Source organism: Mus pahari, chromosome 19, assembly GCF_900095145.1.
Source record: "Mus pahari chromosome 19, PAHARI_EIJ_v1.1, whole genome shotgun sequence".
NCBI lineage: Eukaryota > Metazoa > Chordata > Mammalia > Rodentia > Muridae > Mus > Mus pahari.
The window spans coordinates 61,173,505-61,194,555 of record NC_034608.1 but is presented as its reverse complement, the minus strand read 5'-3'; the positions used below and the strand labels follow the sequence as shown (position 1 = coordinate 61,194,555).

The 21,051-nt window shown below is 46.4% G+C and overlaps 1 protein-coding gene across 11 annotated transcripts in view; it reads right to left on the bottom strand.

Moving 5' to 3' along the window:
• The window catches only part of Fat1 (FAT atypical cadherin 1), a 120,221-nt gene that overhangs the window by 91,323 nt on the left and 7,847 nt on the right, over positions 1-21,051 (bottom strand). For 9 of the 11 annotated variants that reach the window (XM_029532036.1, XM_029532042.1, XM_029532044.1 and 6 more), the window contains exon 2: positions 10,416-13,701. In XM_029532036.1, coding sequence (XP_029387896.1) covers positions 10,416-13,683 — 3,268 coding nt within the window. In that variant the 5' untranslated portion in view covers positions 13,684-13,701. Of the gene's footprint in view, positions 1-10,415; positions 13,702-20,868; positions 20,942-21,051 lie in introns of all 11 variants that reach the window. The other 2 variants (XM_029532038.1, XM_029532039.1) reach the window with 1 other exon arrangement.

Sequence of the window (21,051 nt, the reverse complement as noted above, 5' to 3'; positions counted from 1 at the left end):
CCTAAGGACTCAATGGGAGCCCAGAGAGCTGCTTACCGTAAATAAAAATAGCCCGTAATGTTTACTTTTGCAGCTGTGTAGCTCATACAACAACTCAACGGGGGAGGCAGCACGGGCTTACCAAAAAAAAAAAAAAAAATTATTTTACTTGACATAGCTTAAAATGATTTTCTACTGAGTAATTTTAAATACAAAGACATACTGTTCCATCAGAGAGTTTCCTCTAGTTCACTTAGCTACATTGGATTAAGTGCCCTGTCATGTATATAAGATGCTCATTCAAATGAGCATCATTACCATCAGGTACCCTTCCTCTCTTTGCCACTCTCCATGGCAACCTGTGAAGACTGGCAACTTTGGGACATTGGAACAGAGGAATTTAAAGATGGGGGCTCCGAGGACACTGCAGGTCCATCAATAGAGCTTCAGCCCAGGGTGAGCACAGGCTGCTCCCTTCAACCTGCTCCACCTCTGAAGGAAGATCTTTTAACAGAGCTGCGAAGTTTCTGTGGCAACCAAACACACAGGTTTAGATCTAGGTATTGGGGACATAGGAATTTTGCGCCATCTTCATAACTATGATTATTATGTCAGTTGGTTGCTTGTTGACTCACCAGAAACTGTGTGCTGCAGTGTTGGCCAATGTGCTTAGCAGAGAGATGATTAAGGCTGGACTCTGTCCTAGGGTCCAAGGAGATAAACGTAAGAGCCAGACACCAGTCCAGTGAGTACACCATCCCATTGAACCAGAGGAGCAGCATGACCTGGTGCTAAAGAAAATCTGCTCCAGGGAAGTAAGCAAAAACTACATATCAGACCAACTTAACAAATTATCTATTATTGACTGCCAATTCTAAGAATCCAAGGGGAAAGGATTTAGAATTTCCCACAAGGAGCAATCTACAAGACAAGAAAGGCTTTTTTTAAGCGCATAAAAAGAACAATCAGTTCCATATGAAGAAAGAGGCTCATGAAGAAAGTGTTTGTAAGCAGAATTATGTGGGATGGGAAGAAGCTGATCAGGGGGTGGAAGTAGACACAGGAGCAGGGGGATGGAAAGCCAGGGCAAGCCTCCCCCAGGGTAAGGGGACAGAAGCAGGGAGGGGGACAGGGGTGTGGGGGCAGGGCCGGGCCAGCTCCACAGATCAATCAAAGGGGAAGCAGGGACCCAGTTAGGAGTGCACACAGAATCTATCAGGGAATCAGGGAGCAAGCTTACAGGCATTACATGCTGACCACAGAGCTGGGGACTTCAGGCCACAGGGGCCACAGAAAGGTGAAGGAGAAGGCCATGACTGATGGAACAGGTCTACAGGAGAGTCAGTATAGAAAGCTATAAGTGTATTACAGTTGAAATCATACTGACTTCTGGCACACTACTATTTTATCCAGAAGGAATATTTCAAGGTGCAATGGCAGAAATCAATGCACTTCATCTCGGTTCAGGGTCACCTTTGTATCCTTGAGTAAAAAAAAAAAGGGTACAGTAACAGAAGGGGCAGCATCTAAATATACTCAAGGATCACCGTGACACAACAGGCCACAGCCCATGTAAAGGCTCGTCATAACAGGTGGGACACACTGCGAGCACCCAGCAACCATCGACTAAACTAAGTGACCTATCCAGATGAGGATTAAGGGTGTGGGGAGAAGCTAGCCAGCGGCAAGGCCATGGGATAGATGATCACCAACTAAAAGGGTATTAAAATAGCCAGGTAACTTCTAGTTGGAAGTGTGTGTGTGTGTGTGTGTGTGTGTGTGTGTATACACACATATATATGTATGTATATATACACATACACATTTTTCTTTTCACAGAATTCCATTCCATAGGTTAGTTCATCAGTCATGAAACAGGTTCAGTGCAGATAAGGAATAGCTTAACCGGCAAGCCAAGCTAAGCTAAAAGATGAGGCCGGCCCTCAATGTTCATACATGTTTCTTGCTTTGCATCATTGCTGTGAAGCTGGAGAGCTGCCAACTCAGCAAGCAGAGGCATGTGTCCTTGAATGGCAATCTTCTCAAGTCCATTTATTCCTGGTAACAAAGTCATGAAAGACTCTAGTGGCATTAGGTCTTATATGACGAATACGCAATATTTACAACCAGCAGGGTGTTGAGAATAATAAATCAATAGATGCGGGGCAGTAACCACAAAACAACACAATAAAGAAAACATAAAGCTGAAATACTAAAAACTTGGCCAATCTAGCATGCCAGGCTAAAAAAAACCATCTGTGATCAAAACAAAAGCAACTTAATGGTTGTGGGGTTGAAAATTCAACATGGGCAGATATCTAAGGTGTTAAAATCTATTTTCCTAATCGTAGACGGTGGTAAGATGAGGAAAGACCAAGTATTCACTGATGTACATCTTTATACACACGGGCCATGCATCAAATTATAAACATCCAAACCTTCCACCCTCTTAAAACACAAGAACAGCTCCTTGACAGGACAGTGCTAGACTGGCTTCCTTACCAAGCACCAGATGGCTGGTGGGGACAATTGCAGGAGCCAGGGCATTGGTAAGAACAATGTCAGAGCACCATGACCACAGGGAACTCAGGGAAGCACAAATTCAATTAGCTTCAGCTACCCTGCAGGGGACCCTAGTAACTATCTAAGGCAGTGGTCCTCACCCTTCCAAATGCTGCGGCCCTTTAATTCAGTCCCTCGTGTCGTGGGGACCCTCAACCATAAAACTATTTTCGTTGCTACTTCATAACCAATTTTGCTACCCTTCTTGGTCATTAATGTAAATAGCTGTGCTTTGACATTTTCTTAGGTGACCTTTCCAATGGTCTTAGGTGACCCCTGTGAAAGGGTCATTTGACCCCACCAAATGGGTCACCGACGCACAGGCTGAGAAGCGCTGACCTAAAGCATCATTTCCACTAGGCTGGGAATGACGTCTGCACGCTCAACATTCCAGAAGGCAGGCTTTTCACAGAGGCTGCGGCATGTGCTTCTGGTTTCACAAGCATGGCTGAGGCGCACGCCAGGCTTGGTGCTGAGATGCAGTGCGTGGCTCTGAGGAAAGCAGGCCCCTAGATTCAAGTTCCCTCCCGCCCCCCCCATCATATCCACGCCTAAAAAGTAGGGTTCAAGCTTCCAAGACAGCCAGAAGTCAGGCAAGAGCTTTGAAGTGGGTTTCCTCTGAGCATCCCTCTGGGTACCACAAAGAGCAAGTGGGAAGCAATCCGAAGTACCCAAGCAGCCTTGGGCAAGTTCCCTACTCTCCTTCCCCATAAATGTTAGCTTCCATGAAAGCAGCGCAGGCCAAGTGTCTGGTAGTTGTAAAAAATAATAATAATAAATGAATTCACCTAAAGCGCTTACAACAGTTCCTGTTGGTAGGACTCAGAAAGTGGCTGCTGTTCACTTTTCTGTGGTGTTTTGTTTTGTTGGTGTTTTTTTTTTTTTTTTTTTTCTATATTTTCTGGGGGACAGGATCTTACTACATATCCGGCCCAGGGTGGTTTCAAGCTTGTAACTGGCTGTGTTTTATTATGTGGATGCTCACTGTGTTATCCCTAACATGGATAACGGCTACCTCATACCCTCTAGCTCCCATGCCCCCCCCCCCCGCGCTTCACTTGAACCTGAAGGAATGGCAATAGGAGAAGGCAACAGAGTTCTGCTTCAGGGTATAAAACCTTGTAAGTCCGACTCTCCTGCTTAGATCTTCGCAGAGCTCTTAAAGCATCAACTTGGTAAGAACCGTACCACAACAAATAACCAAAGAAAAGCGACTACTGTTTCCTCTCAAAACACAAGGGAGTTTCCTGGGTTGCTAATTAGATTTCACTTACACCTTAAAAAAAAAAATCCTCCTGCCTCAGGAGCCTCGGCAGCCTGAGGAGAGGCAGCCTGACCAGCCTCAACTAAACACAGCAACCACATACCTTCAAAGATGATTCCCGCCACAGCCCCTGTCTCACTGGGGCTGGGAAGTAAATTTCCTTCTCCTCAACTCTGCTAGAAGAACAAAAAAGGGGGTGGGGGAGCAGACAGCAGCTGCTGCCACTTAAGGGAGGAGACAGAAACACAAAAGGCCTTTCACCAGCACATTTCTTACCTCCCGAACAGGCGCCTCCCACCCCGAGTCTCTTTTTAAGTTCCTGTTCCTGCCTGGAGATGTTTTAGACCCAGTTCCAGTGAAGGGAACTGTTCCCACCACAGCAGTCACCGCCCCACCGAGGGCTGCTCAGCTCCTTCCACTCTGCAGCCTGCTGTTACCATACCATCAAGGGCCACCCAGCTCCCAGCAGTCATGGGCAGGGAAGACCTGCCATATCGCTGCCTGTCAGGAACAAGACAAAATGACCACAAGGTCTACACACACACACACACACATACACACACACACACTATATCCTTCGTAAAGTTAGAATAAAACACTCTTCAGACTGGGACAAGTAACTACATAGCATTAATATATTTCAGACTTCCAGAGCATTCTCCTTCTCGATGAGGTCAGCAGTCATGTTGGCTTGAACAAGAATTCTTTCTGCTGCCACCACAGAAACAGTATCCACCTCACAGAGGAAGGCCAGGGGCCAACCTCCAGAGGAACAATGCCAGAATCAGTGACTAAGATGAACACCATGACTTTTACCCTTAAAAGAAAGGCGGTCTGTCCTCGGCCAGGCCTCGTGGTGGAAGCCAGTAGTCCCAGCTACTCCAGAAGCTGGGGCAGGAGTGACCACAGATCACAAATTCAAGGCGTACCTGGGCCACTTAGCAAGACCCTATATCAAAACTTGAAACAAAAGGTCTGAGAATATAGTTCATTGCAGAGTGTTTGCCAAGCATCAGATGGATGGATGGATGGATGGATGGACGGACGGACAGACGAATGGAGGAAGGTAGGTACAGCCTTCACTTTCCCTTCTATATCTCAAATAAGGTGATTTCTTTTGTCAAAACAGCTAGATTTCCATATTAATTCGTTCCAACTTTCCCATGGAAACAAACATAAATTTCAATTCTGAAAACAGGATGACAACCTACCAGTAACACGGCGCTAATTAGCTTACAATTTGCTCTTATCTTAATGAAAGACATGGACTCCCCCAAAAGAGCAGTTAGAACCGGGAACACTGAGATGCATTCCAGTAACAACCCAACACTGATCCACACTCCTCCAGAATGAAGAGAAACTGTGCCCCCTGGCATGGGATTACCCCACCCACCTTGGGGAAGAGACTCAACCAGCATGTCGACACCATTCACAGAGGCACGGGCTAAGCCTTCCTGCAGACTCACTTAGGTCTCTCCAAAGTTCGGAAAATGACGTAGGACCATGGTCCTCTAGCACTGACAGACGTGGGGGACAAGCGAGCTAAGCAATTTGTTCAGCGGTGTGCGTGCAGAAGGGAAGCGCTTTCTCTTTTCTGCTACAGGTCAAAGCTCACAAGGCAACCAAGAGCCGAGGCAAAAAAGGAGCGGGAAGCTGAGTGTAATGTGGATGAGCCCAAATCTAAATGCCAACCCAGACATGCATTAAAGACACCACAAAGAGTTTCTATTCATTCCTTTTAGAATCCTCAGCAAGGATATTTTTAAGAGTGTGTGTGTGTGTGTGTGTGTGTGTGTGTGTGTGTGTGTGGTGTAGGTCTGGGAACACAGGTATGTGCTGGTGGACAAGAGCATGATGGTACACTTGGGAGCTAAAGCCTAGCTTTTCCTCGCTCCTCATCATGATTTCCTGAGATGTCTCAAGGAACCTGGTGGTTAGTTGATTCCGCCAGACTGTCTGGGCAGCCGATGAGCTTCAAGGATCTGCATCTCTACCCCATCCTTGCAACTACCTAGGAGCCAGCACCACTCTGACGGGATTTCCTTGCATGGGTACTGGGGATGCAAACTCAAGTCTACTTGGCACACACTCTCCCTATTGAACCACTTGCCCAGCCCCTTCAGAGATTTCAAGGACCGGAATTAGAGCTCAGGAAATTGGTACTCAGAGAAGACAAGCTTTCCCACACAATGCTCTACCCTTGCAAACCCTCAAGTGGCAGGGTGATCACAAAGGTCAGGATCTGTGAGCCTCGCTGGGACCCAAAGGCTGCTCAGAAAAACATACCGAGGGATGTCAGATGGGCAGATGACTGCCACCCCCACCTTGAAACTACACATTACCGTCCTGCCAAGCAGTTAGCAAAATAGATATGAAACTCACAATTGGTAAGGCTGTGTATTTTAATCACATATTTTAGGGAGTCCGTAGAACCTCCCCCCCCCCCTTTGGTTTTTTCGAGACAGGGTTTCTCTGTGTAGCCCTGGCTGTCCTGGAACTCACTTTATAGACCAGGCTGGCCTCGAACTCAGAAATCCTCCTGCCTCTGCCTCCCAAGTGCTGGGATCAAAGGCGTGCGCCACCACCACCACCGGGCTAGAATCTTCTTAATTCCTACTTTTGTGGCTGTTTGAAATGGACATGGGTAAAGAGGAGAATCCCAAAGGGAGCAAGAATTAGATGTCGGTTGCTGGATTGTTCTCTGACCTGTAAGAAGCACGTAAAAAGGGACGCACATCTGATGGTATTGAAATAGTTAAAAGCCACCACAAAAACCTGCTCACATGACTCAATCTTCACGAGCAGCTGAGAGCCAAAGGCAAGAGGCAGACGGGGAAGAAGACGGTTTCTGGCTCTCCGGAGCCAAAACGGTTGTCCCAGTTTCCTTCTCTAGTGCTCGGATTTCTTTTTTTTTTTTTTTTTAAAAAAGAAGCAACTTGGGAGAAGAGTCTGTTGCATCTCACACTTCCAGGTCACACTTGATCACTTCGGGAAGTCCGGACGCTGCAGGGAAGAACTGAAGCAGAGACCAGCAGAGAGACACCACTCTGGCTTAGCTCCCCTGGCTTGCTCAGCTTGCTTTCTTACGCAAGACCATCTGCCCAGTGATGGCAACACTCACAGTGGGCGGGGCTTTCCCATATCTATCAGCATTCAAAAAAAAACCCAAACCCCACAGGTATGACCACAGGCCAATCAGGTGGAAGCATTTATCAATTGAGGGTCTCTCTTCCCAGTTCACTCCAGTTTGTGTCAAATCGACAAAACAACTGGCACAGCAGCTCTGCCCAGGCCCTGATCACTGGGCACAGTATCAAGCACACCCATGGCACAGGAAGTAGGTGCAGTGGCAGAGGGCAGAGGGCAAAGTGCTCACCTGACGTCAGACATCCCCACCTCCAGCTTCCTTGCATTTTAGGGCTGTCTTCTGTGTGGTCCCCCCCACTCTTCCCAAACTGTCCCTACTATTCTTCATTAGACGGGTACCTTTCTATCCTTCTATGTTGGTCAAATGAAAAAATTAGCCTGCAAACTTTAGTTGGTGGGGCAAAGAGGAACTGAGAGTTCCAGGAACTGAACTCTGGTTGTCAGGCCTTGTGCAGAGAGACCCTTACTTAGGAGCCATCTTGCAGGCCCTTCATCTTATATTCTTAAACAAGGTCTCTTCCTGAAGCCGACTTGGCTAGGCTGCCCAGGGACAGAGCTCCAACCGCGTCTGTCTCCTAAGGATGGGGATTCAACTCCTCATGCTTGAATAGCCAACGCTTTTCCTTTACCACAGTCCCCTCTTCCCCAGTCTTAATCTTAGCATTTCTACTCCAGTAGACAGGGTTTTCCTGAAGACACTGAACACTTAATACCCAATCTCCTGGCTAGAAATCTACAAAATGACTAGGTCAGATAAATCTACCGCCCAACCTACGTTGTTTCAGTACAATAGTTCAACGTCTAGCTAGCTAGTACATCACTTACACGATCTCAGAAACCATATATACGTATCACCGCACAGGGAGAATAGTCCTCTATAAAACAAGAACCACAGAATAATGACTTAGAAACATTCTAGCCTCACTCTCCCCTTTAACTATAATTATAGACATGGGTAAGAGTGTTTCCTATGGTAACCAATCTCACTCCCTAGGATCCCGGTGCCCCCCCTGCCCCCACCTCCCCTCCCACTAAATTACCACTGGAAAAAGTCCGTGACCACTGCACACTGCTCTGAACCTATTTAAAGATGCTGTCCATCCTATCTCCTTCTCCCCATTTGGCAGCGGGAGCAATCCCATCCCTTACATTTATAGGTGAAAAATGCCAGTTTCTATGTGATCCTTTTGAAAAAGCAAACTATTTTCACCCAAAAAAAAAAAAAAAAAAAAAGACAGAGCCAAAAGGCAGTGCTCATAATTTAAGTCACGAAGAGAATGCAAATTAAGGCTCAAATTATATTTTGTGACTCAACTTTAACTTCTAACAGCTCCTTATAGGCTTGGAAATTTATGTTGAGAGGGGGGTTAAAAAAAAAAAAAAAGGTAAAGAATAAGTTCCCAGAAAGTCTACAGGAAAGTATCAATTTCAACCTTAACTCCTGAGTATTTTTCTATATTGTTCCTGGACCACCAGTTCTGACTTATACTGGACAGAAGGACACCCCTCCAAAAAGAGTCGGCTCCAGGAGGCTGATTCCCAAACACTATTGATTACGCCATTTCCCTCTGCCTTAAACTAATTCTCAGAAGTTCATTTGAGTGACACTACTGAAATATAATCAATGAGGGGAAAGCCCCATGACTTAATAGAAAGCATAATTTTCAGTGAGCCTGGAGCCTTCCAGTCATGTTCTCCAGCGAAGATTCTATTTTCCTGCTGCTGTGCACCCTAAGCTAGGGTGACTTACGGCTAAAATACTGCAGGCTTTTTTGTTCTTGTCTCATGTGTCTGGTAATACCAAACACATCAAATTTTAGCATAATAGAAAGGTCTTCTTAGAACACCCAGATTTGTGAAAGAACACCCAGGAGACCTGTAAACTGAGGCCCACCCAGACTTTACTGGTGTTGGGACATCACATTTCCCTCTGCTTACCATATTCAGAGGGCAGGGCAGTCGCAGCCAAAATTCATCAATTCACCTGTGACGTTACTGTTTATTAAGCAGTTTCTGTGCACTGGGCACTTTAAAGAACTAGATATCAGAGGTAAATAACCTGCCCCATAAAGCTCACATCCATTGGAACACTGACTTGTAAGTACAGATCTGTGATCTCAAAGGAAAACAGTACACACTCAAGAACTGGACACTGGAGAGGGGCAGAGGTTGGGGGAGTAGGGGCTTATCTAGGGGGCTACAAGCCTTTAATCCCAGCACTTGGGAGGCAGACATGCGTCTGAGTTTGAGGCCAGCCTGGTCTACACAGTGGGTTCCAGGACTGGCAGAGACACCCTGTCTGGAAAAAAAAACAAAAAACAAAAACAAATACAAAAAAACCTGGCTACCTCAGAGATCCCAGGAATTGAACTGTATTCTGGGGAAAAATAGTATGTTATAGCAAAACACCAATACCATTTCCAAAAACTATGAATAAACCCAACACATTACTTAAATGACTTCCTCACCTAAACCTTGATGCAGCCAATCCGTGTATAGAGTGCCTGCCTAGCATGCAGAAGGTTATAGGTTCAATCCCCTATATCACAAAGCACAACAAGACAAATTTAAAAACTGAATGTCTCCATCTTATAGATTAAACAGCTCATTTTGAGAAGAGTCTGACTGAAGACAGCCTGTGATGGTTTGTCTAAGCCAAGCCCAGGAAATGGCACTATTGGAAGGTGTGGTACTGTGGGTGTGGACTATAAGACCCTCATTCTAGCTGCCTGGAAGCCAGTATTCTGCTAGCAGCCTTGAGATGAAGATGTAGAACTCTCAGCTCCTCCTGCACCATGCCTGCCTGGATGCTGCCATGCCTCCTGCCTTGATGATAATGGACTGAACCTCTGAACCTGTAAGCCAGCCCCAATTAAATGTTGTCCTTTATAAGAGTTGCCTTGGTCATGGTGTCTGCTCACAGCAGTAAAACCCTCGGACACGGCCACCATCCGAGTCTTTTCAGTTCAACATTCCACACTGCCCTACAATGGCCTCTCAAAGCCTGAAGGACATAAAGCAGATGATAAAGTAGTTTTAGTGCATAAAAGCCTTTGGGTGGGTTGTGTAACTTTGCAGGTAAGCACTACCCTGTAGATGGCACGCCAACTGGTATTGATGTTACTCTACTAGCATGGAAACGTCACACCACGAAACACCCTCATCAGAATGCTTTTCAAGATTCCTACAAAACCACAGGGATGATCTTGATAATAGAGTACAAACTTCAGAGATCGGTATCTGTGATAATCATTTCAATTTCCTTCTACTCATCTTATGGACAGTTAATCCTTCAGTGTGTAGCTTCATAGTGCGCCAAAAGGACAAAAAAAAAAAAAAAAAAAAAAAAAAACGTGTAAACATACTTCAACGCCAAGCCCTAACAGAAACCAATTGGGAATTCTGATGCAAAGAGGAGTATGGGGAGGAAGTACAGCCAGCAGAGGCGATTAATGGTACTTGCCTGTTTCTTCATCTATCCTGAAAACACCAATTCCAGAGCCATCTCTAATGGAATACCGGATCTCTCCGTCTCTCCCTGTGTCCTCGTCCTGGGCTGACACAGTCATGACTGATGAGCCAGTAGGGACGTCTTCTTTCACTACACCCTTCTCCACAAAGCTGGAGAACACTGGAGCGTGTAGGTTCTCATTCACGTCAACCACCTCCACTTCCACATAGCAAGTGGAAGACAGGGACACGGGCTTCCCTTTGTCTTTGGCCCTCACGGTGAGATTATACAGTTGCTTCTTCTCAAAGTCCAGCTGCTGGACAATTCTAACTGCCCCGCTCAGTTTATCCACGTCAAAGTGGCCTTCTCCGTGGTCCAGGAGGCTGTATCTCACCTGACTGGACTGACCCACGTCGGGATCATAGGCTTCTAACCACATGATGATGGTTCCTTCTGGTAGATCTTCTCGAACTTTCACAGAGTAATTGGGTGGAATGAACCTAGGTGGGTTGTCATTAACATCATCTAGTGACACCTTCAGGAGTACGGTGGAGAACAACCGGGGTTCCTCTGTGGCTTGGTCCCTGGCCTCGATCTTTAGGTAATGCACAGGCTGCACTTCACGATCCAAAGGCTGGATAATTTTCACCACACCGGTCACGCTGTCGATGGAAAACTTCTCCGTATCTGTGAGAATAGCGTAGGTCACGTGCCCGCTGGGGCCCAGATCTTTATCAGTGGCTTCAACCTGGATGATTTCACTGTTTACCTCCTTGTCTTCGCTCACTTCCACAAAGTAGCTCTCCTGTAAAAACTCAGGCGCGTTGTCATTGGCATCCAGAACCGTGACATCCAGAAGACGCCAGGCAGCCCTCTGGGGTATACCGAGGTCGTACACGGTAATATTCAGGGTGTACTTGTCAGTTACTTCACGGTCGAGCGGAGATAGGACCTTCAGCACTCCCGTTTCCATGTCGATGGTAAAGCAACTATCATCATTCCCTCCAGAAATGGCATAGACGAGTTTTCCATTGAAGCCAGAGTCAAGGTCAGTAGCATTCATGAACAGTATATTGGCACCCACCGGGAGGTTCTCCTTTACCTCAATTCCAGTTTGAAGAGTACCCCTGAACTGTGGAGCATGGGCATTGACAGAGTAAGAATCAAAGAAAATATCCTCCACGTCCCCCTGACTGTGTAACTTATTCGCCTGCAGGAGTTTCTCTGCCAGCATTTTGGCAACACCGGTCTCCTCGCACCGCAAGTTCACCGGCTTGCGACTGGCAGCCACCGTTAGGTTGATGTACAACGGCGTGGCAAAATTTTCTCCGTCTGTCGCTGTGATTCTCAAACTGTGAAAGGAAACCTTCGTGCCCAAGCCATCCATGAGGGAGTGCTTTAAGGACAGCACACCGGAGCTGGGGTTTAAGACAAACAAATCCAACTCATTTCCGGCTTCAATCTGGTACCGGACCAGCTGCAGCTCGTCGGCGTCAATGGCAGACACGGTGGTTATCTGCTCCCCCACACCTAGGTCTCGGGGAATGGTCCCCTCACAGTTTATCCTCTCAAACAGGGGGGTGTTGTCATTCAGGTTATTAAGAGTGATCGTGGCAAGGACTTCGACTTCCCGGCGGTATGGCAAGCCCCAGTCAGAGGCACGGATCCTCAGCGTGTAGACGCGAGGCATCAGTTCATAGTCCAAATTCTCAGAGGTACTCACAGTACCGGTGAAGTGGTCAATGACGAACGGCACGTGATTTAAATTTGCAATACTGTAAGTCACGTAGCCGTTCTCCCCCTCGTCGGGGTCGACCGCGCTCACCCTCGTGACTGCCGCACCGACGGGCGCGTTCTCATCGATGGATGCTTTGTACGAGGTCTGTGTAAACTCAGGGGGGTTGCTGTTTGTACCTAAAACTTTGACCACCACTCGGGCGGAGGCTCTTTTGTCACTTGTTGTCACCTCGAGTTCAAAATGGGAAGTGTGCTGCCTTCTAATGGGTTCTAAAATGGAAATGAGACCCGTGTTGTGATTTAAACCGAATTTAGGTTTTCCAGGAGCGCTTTTAAAAACATACCTCAAATGGGAATAGCTAGGAATGGCTTTGATCAGGACCACGGGTGTATGTGGAGGAGCAAACTCACTGATCTCGGCTCTGTAAACATCCATTTCAAACTTGACAGGGCCAGCTCTGAACTGTGGAGAAACGACATGAATGACTTTCACGGGGGAAAACTGGGGGGGAGTCCCTTTGTCTTTAGCCTGCAATGTCAGGTTGTAGCCATAAGGATGGCTGTCCCAATCGACGGCCCCGATGGCTTTTACTTTGAATGCTTTACTGCCAGGGAAAGACCTCATGGTTTTAAACTGCTGAAGGAGGTCGCCAGCCACGATGCTCAAAGACGCTATCTCCCCGTTGGCACCTGGATCACAGTCCTCCACGGTGATAATCGCATAGGTCGGGTCCTTGTCCAGCTCCGAGGGCGATAACGTCACTGCGGTTATCAAGGGCGCGCACTCGTTAGCCTGCTCCACGTGAACCGTCAGCTTAGCCAGGCTGCTGACCCCACTGCTACCGTACAGCTTCATTCCCCGGTCCGCAGCCAGGATCTCCAGCTCATAGAGCTGGGTCTCTAGGAAGTCAAGCCTGCCAGTTAAAACAACCACACCGCTAGTCGGGTGGATAGCAAACATGTCGGTTCTGTCTTTGAAACTGTAGTAAAATTCGCCATTGGTCCCAATGTCCGCATCCGTGGCACTGACTCTTGCGATGCTGGTCCTTATGGCTGTGTTTTCCGGCAAAGAGACGCTGTAGGAGGTGGGGGAGAATAAGGGCCTTAAGTCGTTTGTATCCAGCACTTGCACCCGAACCTTCGCTCGGGCCTCGGCATCGGTGGCTTTCTCCACGGCCTTGACAATCAGTGTGTAATGGTCCCTCACTTCTCTGTTCAGGATGGCGGTATTCCCTCCTTTGGTTCTTATCCTTAGAAAGCAGAAGTCTCCGACGACATACTCTTCCGCTTTGAACAGGTTCTCGCTGTCTCCTGAGACGATTTTGTACCTTATCTCCCACGAGGGGTCTAAGATGTAGACACCCATTTTTCTGGGGTGGCCAACATAGGTCTTCGCTGCCGAGTTCTCATGTACAGTGACATTGTACTGGAAGTGTGTAAACTGGATAGGAGGGGTGGGTTCAAGTCTTTGGCCACCATCACTGTCTCCAAAATGCTGGAGGAAGAGGAACAGAAGCAGAAGCAAGGCCAAGTGTCTCCCCATTGTTTAACTCCTGGCCACCTGTAACAGAGGAGAAAAAAAAAAAAAAAAAGAGTGTCACTTGCCGGAGGGGAAAGAATAAATTGTAAATATAAGCCTTATGCATTAAGCATTCTCCACCCACACAGACTATGAGTAAGCGCTTCCCAACACCAACATCAACACTCTAACAACTCTAGAAGTATGTCTGACAGCTATCTTTCTCTTGTTATTGTTTTCGCGCGCATCGGTGTACTCCTGCAAACAGGTCCTCTGCAAGAGGAGCAGCTCTCTTCTTAAGCGTTGATCCATCTCTCCAACCTTGAATTTGATTGTTAAACTTAGGTCTTCAGGCTAAACACAGACATCAGGAATAGTGTATGCCTCCTCTCATACACTAGGAACTACATCCTCAAAAATCATATAAACTTAATTTTCTGGGAGGAAAAATTCTTTTGAGACGTGATTTCACGTAACCCAGGTCGGCCTCAAGCTCACTATGTAGTCAAGGATGGACTTGAACCCCTAGCCCTCTTGCCTCACTCTCCCACAGCATGTTTCACCAAGCTTGGGAAGCGTATAACCTTGTGCTAACACAGGACTGGGAACATGCAGAGTCTCTCGGCAAAAGTCCTAGACAGTGCTCTCACAGGAGCGTACGTAATGATAGCTTGTAATCTGATCTCAAAATTTATCCTGGAATTATTTCTTCATAAAAATAATTAAGTTCACTCCCTACAGCACACTCCCTTGCTGTCTCATTTAGGATACTACAAAGCTATTTAAAGGAATTACAGTAATCATTATCGTCAAATTTACAGTGAAGTCATTTCTAAACACCAACCTGAGCATACAGTCAAAGGTCATTTTATAACAGGAAAACCTGAATTCAGGAGCTTGACAGGCAACGGCTCTGACTATGGCAGAGAAGCAAATCTCACCCCAAGCACTGACATTTTACCGTCAGTGTTGTCGATAACCCCTTGTTCGAGGGCCTGGTGTCTTCAAAACCCCTCACAACCTGTCCCGAGGGCGTCCCCAGTGAAAGGAGCTACACACACACACACAGAAGCTGAACTGTCAGCACATCAAAGCAAAGTAGGAAGAAGGATGCAGAGCTTCGGGAAGGGCAGAGAGTCACTGAGGAGGGAAAGAGGGAGCCCAAACAGAGGGCAGCCTTTAAACAAGTGGGAAGGTAGGTCAGGTCCACGGGGCTGAGATCTGGACAGAGAACAAGGCTCTGTTCCCACCAGCTGTTCTTCATCACGCCAGCAAATTCATCCCGGTGGGGGGGGGGGTGGAATCAATGTGCTTCCCCACCCCCCAGCGCTGACAGCACAGTACAGAAGCTTGCCCTTTGCGGAGTAACCCTCTGATGAATATGCACAAAACTGTAAGGGACTAGCAAAGTGAAAGAAACGGCAGACTGGAGGGCTGGCTTGACAGCCCAGCAAAATTAGCAATGGCAGCATTAATTTACAGTATCTTAACTCAGCCACTGCCAGCTTGCCCCATTAGTCATTTTATTAAATGGGGGGGGGGGAGAAAGCCGATATGCCTAAAGCAATTAGGAGCTTAATGGATGCTGAATCAAGTTCAAGTTGGGCACCCAACTTGTGCTGTAGCTTTCACGCCTTCTCCTCAACAGACAAGTCAGGAAGTCTGTACAGATGCCTGACCTCTAGAGGGGCAGGGATGATTTAACAAGCTGAGATCGTCTCCCAAAGACTACCCCTACAGAAATCTCTATTTGCTCACTAGTTCTGATACATGGGGAAATTTGAGTTTGACTTAAACAAACAAACAAACAAACAAAAAATTCTGGTAAGTTTAACAGAGAAAGAGATGGAAGGGAGGGAGGGAGGGAGGGAGGGAGATCCATTCAGTTCAGCTATAGGCTGTAAAGGTCACACTATGGAATATCACTGTTTTCCATATGTAAGGATGAAGGAAGGCAAAAATGATAATCCAAACCCACCTGAAGTAGGAATATAAAAGTACACATAAGGAAAACGCTCTACAGACCAGCTACAAAAATGACACTGAACAGGTGCTGTCCTCCTTAAAAAGCGTGTTGTTTTAAGAGACAGTGATACTGTCATCCACTTCACAATGAACAACTGCATCAAGATAGTATTGCAAGACTTCAATATGTTTGCTTAGTTCTACACATAAAATATCACATGGACATCAAAAATAAGACAGCATTCAACATACTAATGTGTAAAGATACCCAGAGAAATGGACTAGCAAAACTAAGCTGACCCCATTTATGTTTGCCAAAGGAGGGAAGAAAGTCTCTCTGTGTGTGTATATACATGGATGTGCTCAAAATGGAGGAGAAATTCTTGATAGATAACAATTGAGGGAGAAGGGAAAGGTAAACAGGGAGACAGATTCATTTGTCCTACGCCGTATGAATTTTGGGAAGTGTGTGTGTGTGTGTGTGTGTGTGTGTGTGTATCATATGCTTGCTCTTTTAATTATAAATCTTTCAACAAATATTTAATGGTCACTTAATGTGAGGCAGGTACATCTCTAGATGCTGCGGAATTAAAAGTGAACAAAACTTTCCACACCAGAAGGAAGGAAGGAAGGAAGGAAGGAAGGAAGGAAGGAAGGAAGGAAGGAAGGAAGGAAGGACAGATGGACAGAGCACTTCCTGGTAAAGCAAAAAGGCTATCAAGAGAAAAAGAGCCCACTGGATGGTGGGTAAGCACACACAGTCAGAGACTGCATCCAGGCCTGAAGGAAGAGAAACTTCATGTATTTCTCAAACTTAGCACAACTGGCATTTTGGGAAGTAATGCCTGCGTTCTCTCGGACACGGCGGGATGGGAAAAAATAACTGAGAGGCCTGGGGCTGGAGCACCACGGGTCTGGAAAAGAAGCCAGCGACAAAGGCCAGGAGAGAAAGGATCATGGAGAGTCAGTTCTACCACAAAACCATCTTACATTTCACGAGTAATTGAAGCGTTTTCTGCATTAGCATCTCACATGAGCACGTTACTAAGGATCTAGCTAGCACCTTCACACGCTGGAATTTGATGTTTTGTGATTAGACTGGGACTATGTCTTGAAAAGGACCACAGTATCATCGTCCACACATCACACAAGTGACATGCGTGACCTCATCCCATCCTCAACTGAGATCCTATCTGTTTTCTCCACAGCCAGGTCATTCCCTGTCCTGCTTTTCCTCATGATTCTCTGTGGAAGGAGGCCAATAGGTAGCCAAGGCTTCACAAATGGAGAGACTAAAATAACAGACACACACACACACACACACACACACACACACACACACACACACACACCCTGCTTAGAACTCTGAGATTAATTTGTCCATTCTTACCATTCATATATTTACTCAACTACATTTTATGGCCCTGTATTTCACTTCCAATGAAATGAGAAACGACAGGGGGATCTGGAGCAGGGACATGGGGTTGCTGACGGAGAAGGGGGTCCCTCTGGAATCTGTGTGTGGAAATGGAGGCAGCATGGTTTGAAGCCAGTGTGGGAGGGTGTCCCCATTCAGAAGCTGTTACAATAGGACAGGTAAGAAGCCAGGGAGCTTAAACCATTATGATCAATCCTGGAGGCGGGGAGAAGGGGGTCAAACTCTGGGCCTATCGAAAGATTCACTGATGAATTGAGGGAAAGAGACAGAAAGGAACATAAAAATACCAAAGATGTCAAGGACTCTATGTTGAGCAAGGAGGACGGCATATAATAAACCCAGAGGGATGAGAGGCAGAGAGAAGGAAGTTCGGTCCGGGTCTGGAAATGAGATCAGCAGGTCAGGTTCTGACTGCAGCTGTTTAGAGGAGTCTCACCAGTGTCCCTTACTCTCCCTGGACTTGGTAGCCTAGTGTCTGGTGGCACCTTGCAGTGAAGATGGAATCATTAAGAGATGGGCGAGGTATAAAGGAAGGGAGCTACCTCACTGGAAGCATGCATGATCTGGAAGAGGCTATTAGAACCCCACTCATTTCTAGGCAGCCCTCTCCCACCCTCCTCCCCTCCCCCTCCTCCCCCTCACCTCTCTGCTTCTTAGTCACCATAAGGTAAACTAGACCTTCTCCACAAGTTCCCACCTTGATGTCTACACCAAGACAGGACCAAAGAACCATTGATCATGGATGGAAACTAAGAACCAAATTAAACCATTCCTCCCACACAAGTAAATTACCTCAGAAAAGGACAGGTGACTGGCTGGCTGACCTACAGAGGCTATGGCTATGCAAATAACGCCTTCACCTGGGCAAGTGTGGTAAGCAGGAGGGGGGCTCCAGCCTGGAGGAGCTGATCTGAAGAATCACCCAAACAAGGAAGACAGCTCTTAAGGCTAGAAAGGGAGGGAAAAAAAGCCAGCCAAGGAATAGAGCCTTAATCAAGACAGAGGCATTAGCACAAGAAACAGGCTAAGGTGTCAAAGCAACCGCTAAGGCAGGGGAAGAAAGCAAGAAATAGGAACAAGTGTCAAGGAACTCCAGTTCCTTGAAGCCCAACATCAAGACTTGGGCGTGTCCCATGTATGCCAGCTACGATCCTTGGCCCAGCACCAGAGAGGAGCCTTGAGTCCCTTGCCAAGTCCTCAGTCATAAGAGAAATTCCAGCTAATAAACAATACAGCTGTCCCCTCCCCATGAAGAGAGCCAAACATACTGTGCCTAACACATCTTCTCAGGATTCCCAAACACTTCTCCCCTCTCTCCCTCTGGCTCTCCCTGGCATTCTCTGGCTCTCTGGCTCTCTCTCTGTTTCTGTCTCTCTCTCCCCCTCTCTCCCTCGCTCTCGACCCCCTCTCCCCCTCCCTCCCTCCCTCTGTCCATAACTAACCCACAGGCTCCAAAGGACATATCACAAATGGGAGTAATACTGACAAACATTTACAACGTTTTTTTTTCTCTTTATAAAAAAATTTATTTATCGACTTTTTTAATGTGTATGGGTGTTTTGCCTGCAGAATCAAGAAGGTGGCATTGGATCCCCTGGAGCTGATGATACAGAAAGTTGTGAGCTGCCCTGTGGGTGCTGGGAATCAAATCAGGGTCTTATGGGAGAGCAGCCAGTGCTCTTAACTCCCATGCCATCTATCTCTCCAGCCCAACTTTTTCTTCTTTAAACTCTGAGTTTGCTGACAGAACACCGCTACGCTTAGGTTAAATTACTAAACAAAATCATAGAATTTTATAATAATCCATTTTTCAGGGATATTATTAATCCTACGGAGGTATTAATGAACAGCGGATTCAGGTTTCATTATAAAATGTCATAATCAAACTGAAACTGTGGCTCTACGCAAGACAAACAGTACAAAAAGTATGGGAGGGGGCAGGTTCTGCCATTTTGTGTAAAAAGTATGCCATCACCTGAGTTTCATACTTACGAAAATTAGACTCCAAAAATCATCTTAGCCCAGAGTTACCCTGTGAGGTTGTTTGTTTGTTTGTTTGTTTGTTTTTGTGGTTTTTCGAGACAGGGTTTCTCTGTGTAGCCCTGGCTGTCCTGGAACTCACTCTGTAGACCAGGCTGGGCTTGAACTCAGAAATCCGCCTGCCTCTGCCTCCCGAGTGCTGGGATTAAAGGTGTGCGCCACCACACCCAGCTCACCCTGTGAGTTTTTGAAGGCGGTCACGGAACCTGAACTCATAACTAAGTTGGGACTTCTAATTTATATTTTCCAAAGTGAAAACAGAACGTGTCCTTAGCTTGGTCTTGAGTCTAGGATCCCCTTAAACATCTTTAGTGTAGATTTCTAAAATCCATACCTACACAAGGAAAAAAATAACTTTTCTGGTAAAGTAAGGTAGTAATACTCTCCTACTGCTACACTAGAGGATTTCATATCAAATGTTCCAGTTACGAGAATGCCCGGCCTTCATGAACAGCACACAGCATCTGTGCGCAGAACATGACTACTAATTTCTATAGGGTAATAATATCTCCTCAAATGTATTCATTTTTTTCTGATTCATCTACTTTCACCTAAAATTGTAAGATTTAGAAGTGGTTCCCATGCTTCAGAGGTAGAACTTCTTAAACTCATGAATTCTGTTGGACACCATGACACCTCTAACTGAGAGGGCCGCTGTCCTCAGACACAAAAGTGGTCATCTTTATCCTCTATGCATTAGGGAAACATAAGTGAGGAACTGTGCACTGGGCCTCTGCACTGGTCCCTACACTCTCAGAATCAGCAAGTGTCACTGTGTTTTATTTCACTATTGAAGTTTACAGTTTAATATTCCTTTTACTGTCGCTTTTTTTATTTTTCAGTAGAGATTGGACCCAGTGTTTCATACCTGTTAACGCATGTGCACTGAGGGCATTTGGCATGATTTATGTGGAAGTCAGAGGGTAACTTTGCATCCCCGGGTGTGAGGTCCAGATACCTGGCTCTGGATATGAGAGTTTTGGGGGGTGGTTTTTGACCCACTAAGCCATTTTCCCTGGCCCCAAAATACAAGTTAAATGCATTCTCATTCTAAGAAAGGTAAACATATTTTTTTGATAATCTCTATATAAAATATAATTCACTGTGTACACGAGTCTGTAGGATCAAGGCTATTAGAATTACGAAGGTGACATTTCTAGTTGACATCACAGACAGTGAGTATGGGGCTAACAAGGCATTCATCCTTGGGCTCACCTCTTGGTTTTTCACCCCTCTCTTCTCGACTGGGGCCGTCACAGTTTAGGCTGGCCGTTCTCTGTCTGTCACACCTGGGTTCCAGGACAAACTCTGCCCACAGAAACAGGTTGTCTGCCTCTCGTGCTTTCAGTCCCTATGGTCTAATGTGCTTTCTCTCAGCAGACAGAAATAACTTACACGATGCTTTGGAACAGTAAGCAGCAATTACCATGGCTTCTTCTTCCACTCCCAAATTATCATGGCTTCAGTTAAGAGCCAAATTATGCTCACGGTGCACTCTGGTGCGGGCACAGGTACTTCACTAAAATGGCAGGTCGGGAAGGGGAAAGTGCCACACGGAGGAAGCAAGAGGGTAAAGTCTGGGTGAGGACGCCTTAGAGACTGCCTGACATCCTGACTCCATAAAACTCTGCATCTTTCTCTAGAGCTCAGCCTTCAACAACCCCTTCCGTCCTGCTGAGGCTATAAACACAGGTTCCTCCCTACTTAAAAATAAACGGCTCTCAATGCTGCATTTCCTTTAAACTAACACCCAGGATTTTTCTTACCTTGAAAAGGATCTCAATAAAAAGTAGTTTCTCAGCATGTCATCGTTGACTGCTTTTCACGGTTCCTTCTCTCCTAAAAAAAAACGACTGCTAGCCTCAAACGCCTAACAGAAAGCCTTCAGATTCATCCTGGCAAAACACACACACACACACACACACACACACACACACACACACACACAC